This window comes from Athene cunicularia (genome assembly GCF_003259725.1).
Source record: "Athene cunicularia isolate RWA chromosome 1 unlocalized genomic scaffold, athCun1 chr1_part1, whole genome shotgun sequence".
NCBI lineage: Eukaryota > Metazoa > Chordata > Aves > Strigiformes > Strigidae > Athene > Athene cunicularia.
In genome coordinates, this window is record NW_020799091.1 from 68,819,307 (window position 1) to 68,840,506 (window position 21,200).

At 42.0% G+C, this 21,200-nt stretch overlaps 1 protein-coding gene across 1 annotated transcript in view; it reads left to right on the forward strand.

The window, feature by feature from the left end:
* Positions 1-21,200, forward strand: part of AFF3 (AF4/FMR2 family member 3) — a 291,116-nt gene that overhangs the window by 190,861 nt on the left and 79,055 nt on the right. Inside the window, exons 10-11 of the mRNA XM_026845932.1 lie at positions 5,685-5,736; positions 20,011-20,051. Coding sequence (XP_026701733.1) covers positions 5,685-5,736; positions 20,011-20,051 — 93 coding nt within the window. The remainder of the gene's footprint in view (positions 1-5,684; positions 5,737-20,010; positions 20,052-21,200) is intronic.

The following is a 21,200-nucleotide window of genomic DNA, read 5'->3' on the forward strand; positions in this document are numbered from 1 at the left end:
GGTTAAGGAAGGAAATGTATTCATCTGTTTCTTATGAATTCTCTGTACTTCTTACCAGGCATATTTTTGCCTGCATTTCTCTTTTAGAAAGCAACCAAAAACTGAGAGTACATTTGTCTTATTGGATCTTAAGTGGTATTACGTATGTGAGCATTCATAGCTGAAATAATCCCAGTAACATAAGGGCACAGTCTGGACAGCAACAGCATATTCCCACCTGGTGTTCTCTCTCATTTTGCTGAGAACAAGAGTTAAAGGTCTTGCACAGTGTTGTGCCTCCAGGAAGGTTTGGTTTTGTTTCCCTACAATGTGAAATAATGCTTCTCTATATATCAGTGCATCAGTTGTGACTTTAAACATCTGGAGCCAGTCTGAGACCCTTCTAGTATACTTCTCCTTTGAATAATATCTGGGTTTTTTCTGGGTTTCTGGTAATACTGAAACTAACGTCCAGTTCTTGAAAGGTCATTATGCATTTATGGGAAAGAAAATAAAATGTCAATATTATGCATTAAAAAATAAGATAATTTTCCAAAAGCAGTCTCATTCAGATGAAACATTGTGGAGGCCTAAACTCAAATGAGCACTTCGTTATCTGATTTTTATGTTTCATCACAACTCTCTGCTTTGTGGGGTTCCTCTTCAGCTAAAATCAAAATTATTTTTCTACTACCAAAGTTCCTTGCCTACATAATGAGCAGAAATCACAAAAGTCCTTAATAAACACGGTATTCTGACTGAGATACTGCCTAGCATTAAAATGGAACAATATACTTGATCAGATTAACACATTCATGAGATCTTTCACAAATTGCAAAGATGGTGACTTCTGAATTTATTTAAATGACAATTGCAACATACATACACTTGTGCCCCAAGCTTGCAAACCATTGGCATGTTCTCTCTTAAATCATTAGTGTTAATGACTTCATTACTATCAATATTTTTTCCTTTCCCAACTCAAATCTTTCTTTTGTTTTAATTGTCAAAATTATCATGAAGACCGTATCTCATAGAGTAGCTTAAACCACCAGAGGGACACAAGGAGGGTTTTACCCCTCATTCTCATAACCTCTCTTGAAAGTTTTCAGAGCATCTTCTCCTGTCCTTTGATTTGCATGCCAGAAGGGAATCTCTGTAATCACAAAACAAAACCACAGAGGCTTTTTTTTTGAGAGTTTTATGCCTCAGTAAGTAATTTGCACGGTGGGAATGGAAGAATTCATTAAGCCAAGGGATGTGAAATGTATCAGAGATGAAGGGTGTGATGCCTGCTGCTTCTTTCACATGCACCAGCAGATGCAAAGTTTGGTTGGGGTCATGTCTTCACCCTGGAAAAAAAATAGGTATTCTCCTAAGTAAGGCTATGCTGGAAGGGTCTCAGACTGGCTCCAGACATTAAAAGTTGCAACTGATTCCCAACTGGTTGTTGAAGACCACCTCCCCCAGACACAACACCATCAACATATCCTTTCCCAGCAGCTCCCTCTCCTCCAGGTCTTTCAAACCCCAAAATCTTTGACCTGGGCCCTGGCTCTACCCTCATGCTTGAAACTTGATGTTACTTCCTAGAGGGGAAACTAGAAGTCTTCCCGCTATCTGCTAGACTTTGGCTGGGGCTGAAGATAATCCTTGCTTGGGACTTGACTTTCCAGCAAATAAAGCTTATGAAAAAAGACAGACAGACAAAACAGTGAAGCTACAAGTCTAGACTTGACCATTCCTTTTGAGCAGGGTGGTTTCTGGGCAGCCTGCGATAGCCTCCCATCCCAAACTCCAGCTTTTGACCAGGAGCATATCCTGGCCCTTCAACATGCTGGGATGAGCAGGAGTCCCGCAGGGTCCCTCTGCAGTTCCCAACATGGTCACCCCACCCCAGTAGCCTACTGAACAACAGTGAGCAACCCCCAGATGCAAGAGGTCAGGATTTCCAATAAGCCATGCAGGAGATGTGGACACGCAGTCACATTAGTATTGGTAGATGTTGGATACTGATGCACTCTAGACTTTCTGCCTATCTTTCATTACCTGTAAGTAGCCCCTCCCCTCCTTTCCCATCATAACTGAGTGGCCCAGAGCCCCTGGCTGCAACCCCTTAATTGGTACTGGAGAAAGAACCTAGCTGCTGAGGCATTTCTCAATATCCCAAACTCATCCTCATTTCCTTATAATACATCTCCACCTGTCATGATCTTTGTGGAGAAAGGAACAAATGCATTAATTAGAGTGCAGTAAGTGCTCCCACCCAAGCTTCCCACCTTTTGCTGCTACTGCAACCTCACAGACGTTTCACTAAAAAATGTGTAATTAGGTTCTGGAAAGTAACTTCCTGACTGTACGCACTCTTTTCAAGTGCAGGAGCCCTAAGTGGTTTTTCAGAGCCACTTCAAATACCACTTCATTTTTCTAGCTTTTGTTTTCAAAGTTATATTTACTTATCTTTTTACATCAAAGCCAAATCTATTTTGAAAAAAACTTTGATCCCATGGATGATGTTACTTACTGGCCTGGATTTTGTGTCTTCTGAAAAAGATGTTATAGAAAGTAGCTATAGACGGGCTGTGTTGAAAAAGCTGTGTTTGTACCTGAGCTTGTACGTGTTTGTCTGTCCATCCTAGCACTAGTTTGACAGAATATGTAAAGAAATTCCATCCCAAGCAGGGGTTGATTTAAATGTGATCTGAATTTCTCTGCTAACATAGGGTGCATCAAATCTCATTCTGTGCTGAATCCATGCCAAAGTGCTTTTCAGATAAATTACAAATTAGCGTAACACCTCTTGTGAGCTTAAAGTATTTTTCTTCTCTCCTCCATCTCTTCAAGTGGGGTCTACTGGTCCAGTTGTGGACTTTTAACTATCATCGTTCCCATGATGGAGAGGAGTTGTCCAGAAACAGTGTTCCTCAAAATCATACAGACTCAAAACTGATCTGGCTTCCTTAAGACACTTACTGCAAACTGGGGTCCTTATAAACAAATACCTCCTCCTCACCCAGCCTGCGGTTCAGGCTGGGCTTTGATTGCTGCATGATGTCCAAAGAGCCTTGCTCTCCAGGACTGCTGACAGGTGAAGCTTAAGTCCATTGTGACAGTATGTCCTGCTCTGGCTGTAGCTTTGTAGATCAGGGCTGAGGGCCTCACCTGACAGTGAAAGAGTATGGGAAACAATCAAGGCTTTTGGGCACAGAGGTTATACCTGCACCATAGGAAAAGAGCTCCTGCCTTTACAAGGTAGACCTCTACACTGGCAGGCTGTCTTAACCTTTGACAAATACAAGGATCAGGTGGGCCGGATTTCATTCTAGGGAAACAATGCAAGCAAGCAGGAATTTTATGATGACCTGTTTTTTCCCTATCCCCAGCATTAGGAGATTGTTTATATGCTGACAGTAGTTCCAGAAGAGGCCACAAGCCCCAGCCAGGCAATGCTTTTCTTGGAAAGCAGCGCTTCTGAAATGAGAAACAGACAATGAAAATAAAGACAGGCTAAAACATTCAAGCAAGGAGAGGTTGATGGGCCAGCACTGCAGTTTCTTGTTACATTTGTGTGGATGGTTCCTGCTTGCACTCGTGGTGCCTCACCTTAGCTCCACTCAACCTCCACACAACCTGACACCTTCAAAGAGTTATAATTGCATCTAATCACAGGCTCACAATGCACATCTTTTTTATGTTGATACGAAAAGTTAGGACACTAATAAATACATAGGGTGACCTAGAACATTTCATTACATGCTTTTGTTTTTCAGCTTCCATTTAGAAGAGCTAAATTGCTAAATCTTAAACGATATGGTTTACCACATCACTAGAAGAAATTCACACACTCGAAACTCAAGGAAGAGCAAGCAGTGATACCACGGGTGCTCTGCTTTTCACAATAAGCACATGTCTTCCTGCTTAAATAACTATCAGTGCAGATTTTATTGCATTTTATTACATAATGCCCAGTCTCAGATCTTTCTGTTTTCAAGCTCTATTTTCTCAGGGATGCCCTAAACAGATCTGAATAAAAAATTAGTAATTGTAAGATTGTGAGTGGTGGGATCCAAAGCCAACGTGGGTCTTGCAGTGTTTATAGGAAGCTTACCCTCTCTGACATATTTAGCTCCTACAAGCTAAATCCCATGTCATCCATACCTGTCCCACTTGCCTACTTCTCAGCAAGGCTTGCTAGCTTGCCCAGTGGCTGCTTTAATACTGCCACCAGAGGCTTTACTGACTTGGGAGATGGCAGGGCAAGGTTTTTCCTGCATGTGGACATATTTCTGGACTAAACCCGGGCAAGTCTTGCTGTGAGATAGTCAAGTCTCTGTAACTCAATGGGTGTCGTATATACTTGAGGTGTCTGCATGGTAATGAGATTTTGCTGAATTTGATATGTTGGTTTTATAGAGGAAAAAATTTGGCACAAGTAGAAGGAAATGGGGGGGGGGGGGAAAAAGCAAGACAAGAGACTTTAAAGATGAACTAGTGGGAGTTTATGTTCTGACCTCCAATCCTGTTCTTATACACCTACATTCCCCAAAAGGTGCTGCAGGGAAATAGGGAAGCAGCTGTGACGGCAGCAACAGGCAGGGACTGTACATATAGCGAGGAGCTGAGGAGCTGAGGAGAAGGTGGTTAGGCTCGGTGCTCTTTTAAGACATGGCACACCATGTTGCCCCTGTAAGAGTCACGCTTTTCAGGCATGCTCTTGGAAGATCTAGGCACAGGATCCACAAGGAGGTGGTTTGAAATTACTACATATGTCTTCTTGATATATTTACACTCCAGGGACCACCCACGTCACAGGATGTGTTTGAATTGCTCACCAAGCTTTATTCTGGAGTTGAGACAGAATTACAGATTCTCTTTTCCCAGAACACAAGAAAAATCAGCAATTTTCTGAATTATTATTACAGAGGCTTTTTTTAAAAATAGGTCCCATTCTTGTAGACCTTTCAAGCACGGGGGGGAATCTTTGCACATTTTTCAACTCCTTTAACTGCTGGTTACTTAATCCTAGCTTGTAAAAAAATGCATAGAGGTAAAAACAAACTCCTTTTCTCTGTGAGCCAGTTTAAGCAAGTTGGGGTAAGGATATGGGAAGGGATGATGAAATCCTCATTAGAAAAGATGCATTATTTTCTATGTTTATATGACAGCAAAATCCTTGTAGATACTCTTGTGCACTGAGACAATATATTTAAGTTTTAATTGTTTCAGTCAATGTCAATTTTACATCAAACATGCAATAAAGTAAAAATGGCCTTTGGGAAACATCGCTGAATCTTATTTTGGGCTGCAGTACTGCCAATGTAAATATCTACTTCTGTTTTGTAAGCTCAAAGCCAAATGGAGCAAAATTTTCCTTTCAGAGAGACTACTGACCTGTCAGCATCAAAATATTATTTTTAGCCTATAAAAATTGTTTGTCAGTGATTGTAATAACAAGAATCTTTGCAAAATCCATTATTACTCTAGTAAACATTTTCCCCTAGGCAGTAATAGTAGGAAATGAGTTAAGAAGTTAGTTGATAGCAACTGGATAAGAAAAAATTACGAAGTGTCACATCTACAGAGTTACTGCAATAAAATATATTTTCTTTCTATTTAAATTATTAAATGTTTACAGTAGCTCAGAGAAAACATCAGATCGGAAGCATTTTGGTAAATTATAATTTATTCTATTGTTTGCTTTCCAGAATGCTAGAAGATGACCTCAAGTTAAGCAGCGATGAAGAAGAGAATGACCAGGTAAGAACCAGACAACTAACATGTCACTTGTACTATGTTTCATGTTGAGACTGAGCTACTGCATGTATTTTGCTAATGCTTTTTCAAAACATACATAAAGGTTATCAAAATACATGGCAGTACTGTAACTGGAGTAACAGATGTTGCAGCTTGGAGCCAGCCCGCGTGTGCTAACTGCTGGATTGGTGGGGAATGGTTTGCAGTGCTCTTGATTTATTACCTTGATGTGACCCAGAAGGTTTTTGTATCAGTCTCCTTCTGAATCAGTTTTATTATGTTTCAAAGAGCGGCCAAGGAGGGAAGAAACAGAAATTCTGAATTAAGGGTTCATGCCAAACCTTGCAAGCATGACCTGGCCCCAGGGAGTAGCCACTGGGCTGCTTACCTTTGACATGCCTAGAGCTTCACCGGCATCCCCTCAGCCCTCTCTTCTCCTCTGGGCATTTTCAGTCCTGTCTCTGCATGGCCCATGCATGCTAAGAAGGCTAAGGACAGCTGAGAGAAAGTCTTGGCTGTGCATTTGGTTCACTCCGTAATACAGCAGTTAGGGCACTTGCCTGGGTTTTAATGACCTCAGACTACCTGACTGGGAGCAGATGCATCAGCCAAAGTTTTCCATGTGTCAGGAGAGTTGAGTTTTGTTGGCTGGGGGAGGTGTCTCCCAATTTTTCCTTAAAACACTTGTGTTTTGTCTAAATAATTGAGTACTCACTAGAATAGGGCTTGACTGTCCCCTGGCTGGCCAAGCGCCTCATTGACAAGCAGTGGTGTTCCATGCTCCCTCCTTCTCAGTATACTGGCATGGTGATTTGGTTGGGGATGGGAGAGCAAGAGCCACTTCCACTCCTTGCACTAAAATGTATGTCCTATGCCTTCACCGGAACATCTGAGGGCAGTACTGCCCCTGGCTGAATCTCACAGATGGATCCAGACCTGGATATAACATGGGTTTCAAATGTGATTATTTCAGTCAAGGGTAACTGGAGCTATCTGAAATTCAGGATCTTAAAATAATTTTAGGTATGTAGGCATGAAGCTCTTACAGGGTTTTCTTTAACTCTTGTCATTAGAATTCTCTATTTTACAATATATTCCAAACAACAGGTAAATCAAAACCTTTTAATATTTATACTAAACCATTATTTCATCTATTTTGAGAAAAGCTTCTTAGTGTTAAGAAGATTCAGCACATAGATTCAATTATTTACATATTTATACAATTTCTTTTTGTTTAATGTATTTCATCCTGAAACACTTCACATTTAATTACTCTCCCAGCTTGTCTAGACAGTTTAAAACACAGCGCATCATAGACAGCATAGGGCAAAGTAATGTGAAGTGAGGGACAGAAGGGACATCTGAAGAATAACAATAGCACACCGAGATGCCGTGGTGCCTGCAGTGAGGGGCTGGGTGGTAGGAGAGTGGGGGACCCATCCACTGGGTCAGGAGACGGCTTGTCCTTTGGGTAAGTAGCGAGATGGGATCCTGCAGAATGGATGTCTGTGGAACAGGCTGTCAGAGCCAGAGAGCTGAAATTATGGTTTGCTTTGTAGCAAGCGGAAAAGGACATGTGAAAATGTATATCGTGCAGGAGATAAAAGAGCATTAGCAGGTTTAGACAGAAAAGGGACTGTGGAAAAGTACTGCCGTTTGGGCATGCACACATGGTATCTTTGGCTTAGCACTGCCACTTACCACTACTAACATGTTTCATGTGCTTGGATTGCTCAGTATTATGCGTGCTACGCAAGGTCTTTGGTCAGTAACCAGAGCTTTAAGGTACAGCTGATACAGTCTGGGTCTTTCACCTCAGTGATCAAACAAACTCTGCAGAGCCAAGAAAGAGTTTGCCACCCGTGTGGCAAAGAGCAGAGCTGAGATCCCATTACTCACTTCTAATCGTCACGGGCCCTAGCATGAGCAACCTTTGGCAATTACTTTGTGATTTGGTCCTCTTTTCTAGTCACATTTTTTTCTAACTTGGCTGTGCAGATAAAAATCTCCTGGAGGCACAAGCTGACCGATGCTACATGAAATGTTTTGCAGAACCTCAGCTAAGACCTGCAGGTCTGCTTAAAGAACAGTCCTAAATAAATATGCCTGCTGGATAAACAAAGCACTACATTTCCATCTACCTAGCAGGAAATAGGTCCAAAAAAGAATGACACAGGCACCCTCTGCCAATAAATGCACAGATTACCACATGGATCTTTGTCTAAATGTCAGTGGGAGAACCAGTTTCCGTTTGTTTCCCAATTCTGAGGCTCTTTAGTCTCAGATCTCCTCCTGAGCTCAGGAACAGGAAAGAAAGAAATCAAAGATGAAGGGATAGGAACAGTAAATGAGTGATTCCCAGATACTCCTTACATAATTAATTAACCTTTGAGAAATCAGACTTATTTAAGTAGTCCAATTTCTCAAAAAGCTGAAGATGAGACATACAAGAACTGGGAAGCTTTTTATTTTGCTGATTTCTAAATGGGGAAGTTTAGGGGGAAAACTTGGGAGATTTTGTGTTTGCGTCTGAAATCACCAAGCGGTGAACAGAAAGTTTCTGAAGTTGTGCAAAGGGGGACAGGTGCTTCTGCGTTCCCAGGGCTGGCATTTGGAGGGCTATGGCTGAACCAGGGAATGTGAGCCATAGATGAGGGAGGCCAAATGCATGACAGGGATGTAATTAAGAGCTTCGGGACCTTGGTGGGCAAGGCGTTCCCAACCTTTCCCTCTGCACCAGCAATTAAGGTAGTGAGATTCACAGACCCAGGAGAGGCAAAAGAGGCTGGGTTTGAGAGTGTGTGTGCAACCACAGTAATTACATTATCCACACATATTAGTCTCTTAATTTTAATTACATAAATGTATTTTTCCTCTTTAATGAGCATAGTTTATCCATTTAAACTGATCATTTCAATTTTACAGGCAGTGATCATAGGATCTAATAGGCAGAGGGAAAATTTCCTGTTGGCATATTTTACATCACACAGATTGAAGAAAATATACTTTTTAATCCCCAATCAATATCTGAGGAGCATGCAATTAACAGATACCAAGGTAGTTAACATAAATCTGCAAGTTAAAGAGCCAATTCATTTTGATTTAAAACACATAGAGTAATAATTTCATCATTGTCTCTCCAAGAAAGCATCTGAAGCTTTGTAGCATGAAGATGTCAAAATTGTACTTAAGATTGTTCAGAGTACTGAATTGTAGTGGTTATTGCCTTTTGGTTCCTTGAAGTGTGGCATAGCACATGAAACAGTCCCCATTATAATACCCTGCTCTTCTCCGTAGAGGTCACTGGATAACTTAAATCAGTCTTGGATGAAATATTAAAAGGAGATTGTCAATTGTAATATGAACAGTTCCATTTTTCCCCCCTACTTGTCCTTTTACAATATGAAAATTTTGTAATAGAGAGTAGTTCCTTTAAGGAGAAAAAGATCCCTGGCATCATTTGTGCAATTCATGTCAATCAATAGCCAAATAAATTAACTGACTGGTACGCATACATGGAATAATAATCTAACATATTTTTGCAACCCAAGTCTACTTCCTTATATGCATTTTTTCTGCGCGGGATCAGGTTGGTTGCCACTGAAGTTTTGTGGCTGTGAAAATTTATTACCCACAGAGTCAATCTGCATTCTGGCTGCCAAGTCTGAATAAATAGAGTCATTGTGCTTGTCTGGAATATGTAACCAAAGTTCATCGAGTCAGCTTGACTTTCACATCCCATGGGATTCATAAAAGCCAACACCCTGGTATGTGCTCTTGATTCCTGCCAAAATTTTGTAAAATCGTATAAACAGAAGTTGAAGAAGCAATCAGAACACACTCCCAGGGACATGGCTCCACACTCCAGCCACTGCTGTATCTTGCAAGGAAAGACTCAACTTTAGTACTTTTTTTTTTTTTTTTTTAAATAACCATATGACTATCCCCCTGTGACAGCAGGTAAATGCAGGGGCTGAAGACACCCTCCGCACACAGTGCACAGGGAGGCAGCAAGCAGTCCTCTTGGGTTCATTAATTTTGCTCATGTGCCCTGCACCAAAGGAAGAGGGAAGACAGCGTTTGCCTGCAGGTGGCTGCCCTCCTTAAGAAGGGACAGGGACAGGCTGGCCCTGCAGGGTCTGAGCAGGCTGAGTGAAACCAGCCCCTCCACAGGCAAGCCAAGACAAACAGAAAGCCATATCCCTTCACAGGATACCTCGGAGGAAGAGCAGTCTTGAGAAAGTTCACCAGGAACAGTTTCAACACAGTAATCTAAAAGTCTCAGCAGCCTGGTCTGGATCACCACCCAGAGCCCCACAGGGTGACAGCAGCCCACCCAGCCCGGCGCCTGCCCAGGGGTCCCGGGGATGCCCCCCCACCCACAGCTTCTTGGGGACATCCAGGGAGGGCTGCTGGACCTGGGGGACCCACCAAGCTCCAGCATCACCCTAGCCATGGCTGAGTCAGAAAACTTGATACTAGTTTGAGTTATACCCACAGCTCCAGTGGGGACATCTGTGCCTATGTTTCCTCCCCGTCACATATGCACTGAGGGATGCCAGCGCTCAGTGCTGGAAATGCGTCTTTCTGACAAGACTGTCTGCAGCGTAGGCATTTAGGACCAGCCAAATCCATTCCGTCATTGCAACAGGGCAAAAGTCCATCTACATAGTCAATGGCAGTTGGTGTGTCCATGTCCCCATGTAAATAGTACTAGGGATTTTTTTTTTAAGTCATAAAATCATGTTTTGTTTCTTTAATGGTATCCAGAAACAAGTGAGAAAGAACATATGCAAAGACAATCTTTTAAATAATGTGTAGGACTTTTCCCTCTCACTTCTGGATATGGACAATCAACAAAAAGATTAAAATTATCCTGAATTGAATGGTCATGCATCCACCTCCTTCAAGAGGAAGAATTTTAAGTAGAGTCTTTATAAGCACTACTTCTGCATATGAAATGTAATATTCTAGCTAGTTTGAAGCCATCTGTAATGAATTTTGAAGCAAATTTAAAAAGGGGCAAAGCAGCTACAAGCTTTCTTTCCATAAGACCTCCTCTGTTAGTACGATGCTTTCTGAAGTTGAAGATCAGATGAGCAGAGCACAAAGTCAGGTGCATCTGTAGAGAAAAGCTATATTGGGCAAATTATAACATGCCGCTGCATAACCCTGTTCATCATTAGAATATTTTTAGGCAATGCTAATGGTGTTCACATATGCCATGTCCAAATATTTTAAGCGCATTAAGTCATTTTAGTGTTGTGCTCCCCTTTGTTCACCTCTTCATCAGTGCAATACTTGATGCTTGATCAGAAGGGAAGAGGAGTTGAGAACACTCAGCTCTGGAAAAAAAAGCATGGAGCCTTCGTCATTGCTGCAAATTAATTTCTGTCTCAAAAAATGACTGGATAAACCTGGGAAAAAAAAACTTTCAGATGAGAAGTTTCTCACTCCACTGAGCATAGCAACCTTATTTCATGAAGTCTGGCCACGTGCAAGTCTGACTGCAACCAAAACTGCACAAGGCAGAGATAAGCAAAAGTGGAAAAATTAAATTTTGGGTTAAGGAACGGCTGGAGCCTCGGGTGTTTTTGTACTTAATCCACATGCTCTGCTCAGTCCTCTGTCACTATAACATGAGTGCATTTTTGGACTGGAGGAATAGCCACTCTTAACAGCCTTACTTAACTCACGTAAGTCCATTATTTCCTGTGTGTTAGAGAAGCAATCCTTTTGGTATCCAATTTAACTAAAATCCAGAGTAAGATTTAAGCCAGCTGAGCCAAGCTTTTTTGTGGTTTGCCAGCTCTGATTTTAAAAACTCTGTGACATCTAAATTTGCACTTCCACAAGGCATGACAGGAAGACCAAGATTGCCTCACTGAAACCATCAAATGAAACAAAATAAAAGCTCAGTCTTGTCCTGCCAAACTTGGCTCACATCACTGCCTATCTTACAAAATCAGATTCAATGTCTGACATGCACTGGCAGGCAGGATCAAGCTCTAAATTTGAATTCCACCACCATGAATGACAGTGAAAAAGGTTAGAGATCAGCTTGGCTCTTGGACATGCACAAAATTTGGGGAAATTCAAACATGGCACTCTGATGTCCATGCTCCTCAGTAACAAACCTCTGAAGAGACTGGAAAATAAAATACAAGGGCATCTTCCTTGTCTCTTCATGTGGATGCTGTGACTAAGCTAAAATTTAGCTCTGGTAAATCTCCAAAGCCTGCCCTATTCTAGTGTCACCTTTTTCCAAGTCTAACAGTTTCTCTCTGTATCTACCTTAACCTCATCATCTTGAAATCTTTGGGTGTTTTTTTTTTTTCTCCTTGTGAACTGGAATTACTATACAAACATCTGTTTTGACTGGCATGGGAACGTATCCCAGTGCAACCAATTGAGCAGTGTCAGCTAATTTGAGGCATAAAGAATGGTTAGGCCCCACACCTCCAGGCTGGATGGCCATTGTCCTCATCCCTTGTGAGCCCTTCACCCCCCATGCCACTCTTCCTGCCACAGAGTGCTCACTGAAGCCAGACATTGTGCCCGAGCCTTTGCCCCACTCAAGCGTGGCCACAAAACGTCTGTTGGCCTCCAGGCAAATCCATTCCAATGTGTCTGTAGGAGAACAGTTAAATAACCAGCAGTCACAAATAATTTGGAGCACAAATTAGTGTAATTTGTAATATTGCAACTATTAAAAGCTGTAAGAGGAGAACATAGTCTTCTTGTATCTCTCTCACACGTGTGTGCATGCACACAAATACAGACTCTCAGCTTCTCTAGGAGCTGCCTGTTGCTCTCTGCAAGGAGAAGGCCAAGATTACTTCTCTCCCCTTGGTCATGCAGCTGAGCTGGGGTGGTGCCATCATGAGGAGCTGTGTGAAGGAGATGTGGCACACAGAGATGGATGACACTAGAAACGGAGAAAGAGGCAGCTGAGAGCATGTTAGAAAATAAAAGTAACATGAAAAGGGAAAGGGATTAAGGGAATAAAAAAGAAATTAATGAAGAAAATAAATTGGGGAAAAAAAGGACATTATAAAGGGAGTAGCAGCTATAGTAGAACATGATGAGAAATAAGCAAAAAAAAAGCCAGCAGCCAATCCATCAAAACTAGAATTTAAGAAAAAGGAGCTGGGAAACTATTGCTGCAATTTCTCCTGCACTGAGGATGAAATCTCTCTCCTCTGAAGTCAGCAGGTGTTTAGTCACTGATTTCAATCAATTTAGGATGATATCCCCCAAGTTTTTTTTTCATATCCTAGCACAATCCAAGCCGATACTTGAGTAGTAGCAAATGCATCGAAGTCGATTGATAAAGTACTCCCTGGGCAGAGTTACCATCAATTGGGGAATTCAGGCTTGTATTTCCCCTATTTTCACATATATGGGCTATTAGAAAAATTCTATTTTAATTTCTGAGCTTTCAGACTTCCCAGTAAATCTTGTACAGCCTGTGGTGCAACACCAACATTTTTTGCCTCCTCGGTGTAAGCAGCACTTCAACTCCTGGGTAAGGAGACTACTTCTGTAGAGACAGGTGACTGCTGCTTTACTTGCAATGACTGAGACTTTCCTCCAGTGTCACTGAAAATGAACCATTTTATTAATGTAAATTACCGTCTGCTCATCTCCACTGAAAAAGATGCAAGTTAACTCATCTGTGTTGAAACCCTGCATGGTTGTTGGGGCCAGACTGCAGAAGTCAGAACATATGCAGGACAGAAGACTCAACAGTTACAGATATGTAGAATTCTCTGTATGGTTAATACCCATGCTGATTATACAGTAATTTGGAGATCCAAAACACTTAACAAGTATTAAATACTTAATACAACGCCCCTGAGAGGTATTTAGGTAGAGCTAAGCAAGAATTATTATCTCTGTATAACTGACTGAGACTGAGATGTGGCTTGTTTAAAGCCACATGGCAAGTCAGCTGCAAAGCCAGGATTAGCACTTGGGTCTTTCACTCCCAGCTGCCATGTTCAAGTCACTGAAGTGTTGCCCCCGAAGATTAATAAGGATTAATGGGCAAAGCAGGGGAGAAAGAACAATGTATGCCAGAAATATAATATTAAAATTCCAGGGTGAAAAATGAATACTGAGGTGTTGAAAGGCCTGGAGAAATCATGAAATCTAGGAAGAGTTTTATAGTTTCTTAAAAGATGTGCCTCTGATGATAACCAACTCCAAAAGGGGAAGGAAGGGAGACCCTTTTAAATCTTACAGCCTGTAAATCTTAAATAGATATCAACTGGACAGTGAAAATCACATTCACATGTTTATATTACAAATTTACAGAGAAACACTCAAGCTGCAGTTTACAAGTGATTTTAAATCCCTCAGAAATCCAGACTGGAAAGCAATCCTCAAACAAAGCCCCTAGGAACAGTGAGGAGTACAGAATAATGCAGTGAGATAAGACACATTAGGAATCATGATAAATTGCCTGACGTGAGCTCTATGGTCAGCTTCTCATGGTCACAAGACACTCAGAGACATTTAAACAGATCAAGTCTGTAGGTGCAAGAGGGTTTGTTTCCCTCTGTTTTGAGCCCTGATGAGAGCATCACTGCAACACTGTGCAGCTCTGCACTTTTCAAGAACACCAAAAACTGAAGAGTTTCAGTTTCAAGATGAGGGACAAGGATGCCTAACGTTCAGAAAACATGCCTTGGAGTGAAAGATATCTGTGCGATGAACTAAGTCCCGTCTGAAACAGGACTGGTGGTTGGTTTGATCACAGTCTGTAGCAGGGAAGTGGAGCTGTGAGGCTGAAAGGCAGCTCCATCTCACAGGCAAAGGTATAATTTCCACCGCAAGAAGGTGCCTATAAACAGAATTGGACTAAACTCCCATCTTCTCATGGAAGGTGAAAAACCATGCATGTGGTTGGACTGAGGTGGGTTCACCATAAGAGGATTATCCAGAAGTTTTTCTCTAGGTCCACGATGGCTCCCAGAACTAAAGCAGAAAAAGCTCTGAAGAGACCTGTGGCCCAAGTTAGGACATGCAGTCAGGTTGTGCCCTACACAAAATTTTCTTCCTGGCTTCACTAGTTTAGGACTAAACTGCATTTAAGCTGAAAACAAGCAAACCTTAGGAAATTAAAAAAGAATCAACATGGAAGACATATGAAGAGTGAAATATGAAACAAGAAATTTGTTCTGGTCTGGTTCTCAAATAGCAGTTTATAGTAATGACATCTTTCCTTAACCCTTGGCTTGGAAAAAGTACGTCTCCAGCTCACTAACTGCAGTCCAATACAGGGTGACATCCAGCGGTCTGTGTGATTGCTAATATGGGAGATGCTCACTTAGATCATAAATTCAATTCCAGGGCAACACCTACCACCCGAGGAAGACAAGGTGCTCTGGAAACAATGCAATTTACTCATGCATGGGTTGTACCTATTGTTACACTGTTACTAAAGAAAGGGTTCAAATTCTCACCTTGTGTACAACTGCGCCATCTCAGTGAAGTCTCTGGTATAACTGGCGTAACTCCATACAGTTGCTGTAACTGAGCTGTCTCGTGATAACAGCGATTAATCCACAGGACAGGAAAAACGGAAAGCAAAATTTCTGACTCTGCCAACAGTCAGTTTATTGGCTTCTATTTTCCAAAGCATGCCATGGGTGAGGTATAGGAAAACGCATCCACAGTCAGCCCACCGTGCCTCCAAGCCCAGCAGAACATGCTTCAGTAGTTCTCATTTGCTTCTTAAAATGCCTGCAAGCCCAGCAGTTTATGAAGCAAAAAAAAAAAAAAAAAAAAAAAAAAAGAGGGATTTCTGGGGACCACTCTTAACACTCCTGTATCTCCAGCTCAATAGCTGTATTCAACCCGTTCTGCTCTCTGCTCAGTCCCAATTGCAATGAACTAGCTCACTGCTCAGTCCCAATTACAATGAAAGTATTTAATTTCCTCTTTGATTTCCCTTCAACAACAGATTGCAACTTGTGACACTTCAAGTAATTTTGGTAGCTCATTTAACACACACTGAAACCTGAATATCTGCTGATTATGTTCCCAAGCTCTGGCTCATTGCAATAAAGGATGGAGAAAGGAGATGCAATCTCTGGAGATTGAGAACCTGAACATGATTAGTGCTGGCTAAAAACTTGTTTTGTCCCAGTAGTCTTGGGGTACAGCTAGAATCTTTCATGAATGATTAATGAACTATAGGTAGATCAATGAAACTCTGCCCTAAATGTATCTGTAACCAACTCAGGTGGGGTTTGAAGAACTCTAACCAACCAGTATCCTGTAATTTGTAACTCTTGATGTAGTGAAACGGAGTAATTCATCTCATTTACTGTGGCTGGTTTCTCTAGCCCAAGTACCTGAGTCACCTAAGTGATTGGTTTGGTTTTTTTTTTTCCCTTCCCTGCTTCCTACTCAGCATTAAAGTTATTATGTGGTGGGTTGACCTCCAATATCCATGTTCACATTGAGGAGGACCTTTTTCCATCAGTAACCCCACTGATTCCAAGAACTGAAAATTCAGGATTATACTCATTACTGGTGAATACACTCATCATTTATCAAGAGAAGGTTAAACTTCCCATAAAGCACTTTTTAGTGTCAAGTCTTGGAGATCTTTACATTCTGTTAGCAATATCAAATTCCAAAATTATTTTTTTCCCTGATTTCTATAACCAGCATAGCCACTTACTTCCAGGAATAATAAAGACTGTAGAACATATTCTCATCTTTCTTGATGGATGATAAGTTGGCCTCAGTAAAGTTGTTAACGATGTAAAATAAAATGCAAATTAAATAGCACAATCAAAATCAAGCTATTAAAAAAATAGTCATGCAGGCAGTATATACTAAGTACCACCCTTTTGCTTACATTGTTACATAGATTATACCAGCATATTAGAAACATAATAAATCACAGAAAGCTGTTTCTATAGCCAGGAGTTTTCTCAAACTATGGGTCATGACCCTCCATGGGGATTCATGAATGAGTTTGAATGGGGTCACAAAAAAAATGTTAGCAAGAAGCAAGGGCAGATATTTTGTCCTAAATTGAGCAACCCAGTCGTCTAGCATGAGAACAAGAGAGCAGACTGTAATTAGTGGCTGCAAGTATTTACACTTGCTAGGGAACTAACTACCTTTAATTACAACAGCTTACTTTCTCCAGGAGAGGGGAGCAATATAGGCTAGAATTAAAATTGCCTGATAGTTGCTAACTGCCTTTCATTGCAGGCAATAGATCTGTTTCTCCAGGGAGGAAGAATAAACTTGCAACTGGATCTTATTCCCCCATCATTTAGAAATGGGGCCATTACCAACTCAGGGGGTCACACAAATATGCAGTCAAACACGGTTGTATTTTCAAATGGTGTAAGAAAGAAATCAATAGTCTCATTTACAGAACGTGCAACCACCAAGCAAAGAGTGAGGTGCCCCGTGCAATCTGCACTGCATCCTGGTGAAGAAGGACATTTATTTAAGGACTTAAAATGAGAAACTAATTGGAAAAGTAGAATGATCTCACTGAAAAGAACTTGTACATTTCTCTCTGATGCCCTGCTTGTCATCTGAACTCACTTTCTTGCCCAGAAGGGAAAGCTGTCAGCAACTGGATGTACCAAGATGGAAACTGAAGATTGGCACCTGAGGTTGCAGTCCAACACCACACAGCTTGGCTTGGTTAGCACACCAAATGGGCCAAGACAAGTCCTCTCCTCTTCCTTCCTAAGGGCAGCTTTCATTGAGGCTGGAATAGAAAGTATCCAGCTCTTCCTCCTCTCTCAAAATTAGGGATTTTAGGGAAATACAAGAGTGATACACACCCCACATCCCCATGGTAGGAGCTTTTAGTGTCACCAAAGTCCACATTTGCTTTCTTGATATCTCTGTAAGGTCCATGACACCTGTGGCTACAGAGCAGCCTGTTTCCTTCAGTGCCTTCTGGCTACTGCCTCCATGACGTACTTTGCTCTGGGGGTGCTCTGCAGCTCCCCAGAAAGGAGTGAGAGAGATGTCAGGTGAAAGTGATCTCGCTGGTGGACATGTGCTTATCTTGACAGCAAGGGTCTCTGCTGTACGGTGCCTCCACAGTCCTGTTCCCATTCCCACACCACACCCTGAGATGTGACTCACTCTCCCTGGAGAAGCAGCTCAGAAAAGAGATCCAGGTAACAAATAACCTGGGGAAAAAGAAAGGGGAAAAAAAAAAAAAAAGGAAAAGTGTTATTTTTCAGCTGGATCACTTTTTCTACCTGTTGCATTGCACAACCACGTGAGCACCTGTGGTGGCCTGAGCCAAGAGTGGAAAACATTCTAAGTGGCTTAAACACTTCCACATAGTGGCTGCTTGTGAGGGAAAGACCAACCCTGGCTGCTGGCATGAAAAAGTGCTCTACTAGTCAGAGGAGGCTCCTGAGTTTTGCAGGCAAAGATGTAACACAACGCAGGCCTCAGCGTTGAAGCAGGGCAACTTGAAACTCAAAATGGACATAGTTTCAGGCTAGTGAGGGTGATTAGGCATGGGAGAAGATGAGCTTGCATTCGTCTGGCACATTAAAGAAGAGATTAACCCGTAAGACATTCTTAAACCTAAGGTTTGGGTCTCTCCTGTATTGGTGTGCAAGAAATGAGATGAAAAGTGTTATAATGCACCCCATGCAGAGGAGAGGGTACAAATGGTGTCAAACCACTGGACTAGACAGTTGGCTTCCCCCCTTAAATCCTGCCCTGTACCCACTGGCCTCAATGGCATTGTATCCAAAGAGCATGCAAATAGGATGACTTAAAAATACCATGTTTGTGCCATGGGCACACTCCCACTGAGCTGCTGGGACCTTCCCAACCTTCCCACAGGCTCTCTGCCCACTACAGAAAGTCAACACTAAGGAAAAACCTTCCTGTGAACCATGGCACCTTGTCTTCTGACAATTTGGAGTGTGATACATGGCAAACTACCTTCCCCAGAGAACCCAGGAGGCACAAATTATTCCAGAAAGTTCCCCGAGCAGAAATACGGCTTCCAAAATCAAGTAGCAACTCTTGCCAAAGCATTTCTTGACTCCTGTCAGATCTACAGGGATCTACTCAGGGGATCTTTTCACACCTTCCTGTGAAATGCTTTGTAACTGCAATTGCAAGTCAGGTTTTATCAAGTTTTTCTTTGTAGCCTGTCAGCAGCTTTTTGACTAGCCAGAAGGGTTACCTCCATGCTCTCCAGCGCTGAGCGGGATGCCTGCAAGCTGTGCATCTTGTATAGGAATAGGGGTGCAGTTCCCAGCAGCCTGAGAAGCCAGGGAGAATGATTTCAAAACGTATTTACTGGTAACTGCAAAGAGAAAACCGATATTTAAATCTCTGCCCCTTGACTCCATGCTGCTTAGCTTTGTGTCACTTCTGCGCCAGGTGAGGCACAGACTGGACAGGTATGGCTGGCAAGGGGATGTTCTGGGCAGCTCCAAGTAGAATGGAGGCTTTAAAGTAGATTTTCAAAACATTATGGATTTCATCTTTGCTTAGCATCTGGTTATTGTGCCGAAGCCATGAATCACACCACTTGAAGTGATTGAAGGAGGGGAAAGAATAATAATAATAAAGTGGCAAACTAGCTCAGGGATAGGCTTGGGACTCCTATTAAACTTGAGAGGCTACAATTTCTATTCCCAGACCTGCTGGTTAACACAAGAACAAGCACCATACCCCATCCAAAGAGTTGTACTAGGCAAAAACTGAGGAGCAAACCAGCAACAGGTCAATCCTGTACTGTGTAGTCAAAAGTTGCCAGCAGATTAACATGGCAGCGCTCATGAAAAGTCTGCAGCAGCTCTGGCAAGCTTTGCAAAATTTATAATTATAGCTACGGGCTTCATCGCAAAAGGAACCAAATATGTGATGTTTGTTTCTGTGGAAGAATGGGAGGAGACTAATGGTAAAGGAGAGGGAGTGGGAGTGCGGAAGCGGGGAGAGGGGAAGGCAGAGAACTGAGCCCTGCCGAGTTTTCAGGGACCGCAGAAAAAAATCATCTAAATAGAGTAGTTCAGACCTCAAATACTGTGCGGTGCTTTGACAATCTTCTGGTTTATGGTGTACTTAACAAAGTGTTCTTACATTTACTAGGCTGGAATGTCCATTTGACTATAGACTCTGCTACTTTGCTCGTACTTTAACATTTTGGACACGTGACAAAAATGTGTGTAACGCATTTTTTAAAGTGTTGATTGTGCTCGTAATTTTCAAGTCAGAATATAAAATAAACATCTCTGCCCTTTCTTCCAGCAGGCAGCACAGAGATCTGCTCTCCGCGTTCTATCTGACAGGTACATTTTGTCATTTTTATGAACTATAAATTGCTTTATGAAACGTTGAGCCCTATTTATTGTGGCATATAACTCATAATCGGATTTTGTCCCCAAAGTATCTGTGAACTGGGATGTTAAACATTTTGCATGCTTGGATTTGTCATGCATGTGTAGAGTTTATTACTGCAAAAAATCACAGTCTTGTTGTATTTCATACAGAGTATGCAGAATCCCTTGTTGTGATACCAAACGAGAGATAAGAAACTTACTGGAGAAGGCATGAATGATGCAGTAAATTCTGAGCTTTAGAGTTTGCTGAGATATATCTGAGCTCATTTTTCAGCAATAAGTACTTCATTTATTCCGAGATGTTCTCTTTTGACTTTTTCCAAATCCTTTCCCTGGGAATTACTCTTCTTTTGATGAGATTCTCTGTATGTTTTATGCACAAAAACAATGCCCTTTTTTACCCCTTAAATTTTGAAAGATTGGTATTTTGGAGGAATTTAATTCATTTTTTCACTCCTGGAACTGAAGCAGTGCTCCAGGCAGATAAGCAGGGGACCAAATCCTTAGACAGTGTTCAGATTTTACTCAGCTCTTTTTCAAGCAAAAATCCATTAACTTCAATGGGAAACTTGCCCGAGTGAGGAATTCAGGATTTGGGCCATAGTAAATGTTATAGTTGGGCCGTAGGTCTGCACAGGTATTTACCTTAAATGACTTTTATGAAAGAGGATTGATTGAAATATAAGGTAGCTTTCTAAGACGGTCCTGATTTCTTTTCCAGTTTTGGGAACGGGGGGAGGGAAGGGGGAGGAGAGACTGTACATTTTAGTGCCTGTGAAAAAGAACTAGCAGATTTACATTTATCCACAAATGAGGTACTGTGTCATGCAGGCTGACACAGAGTAAATTTCCCCATGCCTTGTTGGCAGCCCCCTCTGCTCTGTCTGGCCCCCCGCCCCCCGCCTCCCTGGGAATAAGCGGTAATTGACTCTGGAAGCCAGCTCAGGCCAGGATTTCTCCAGAGCAGAGCCTGTCACTTAGGCTGAATTATATGTTGTGCATGGATGAATAACATTTCTCTCTGCTTGGAGGCTAAGACCGCCAAAATTATCGACCTTCCCCCCCCCCCCCCCCCCCCCATTACTTGTGTCCCAGAAA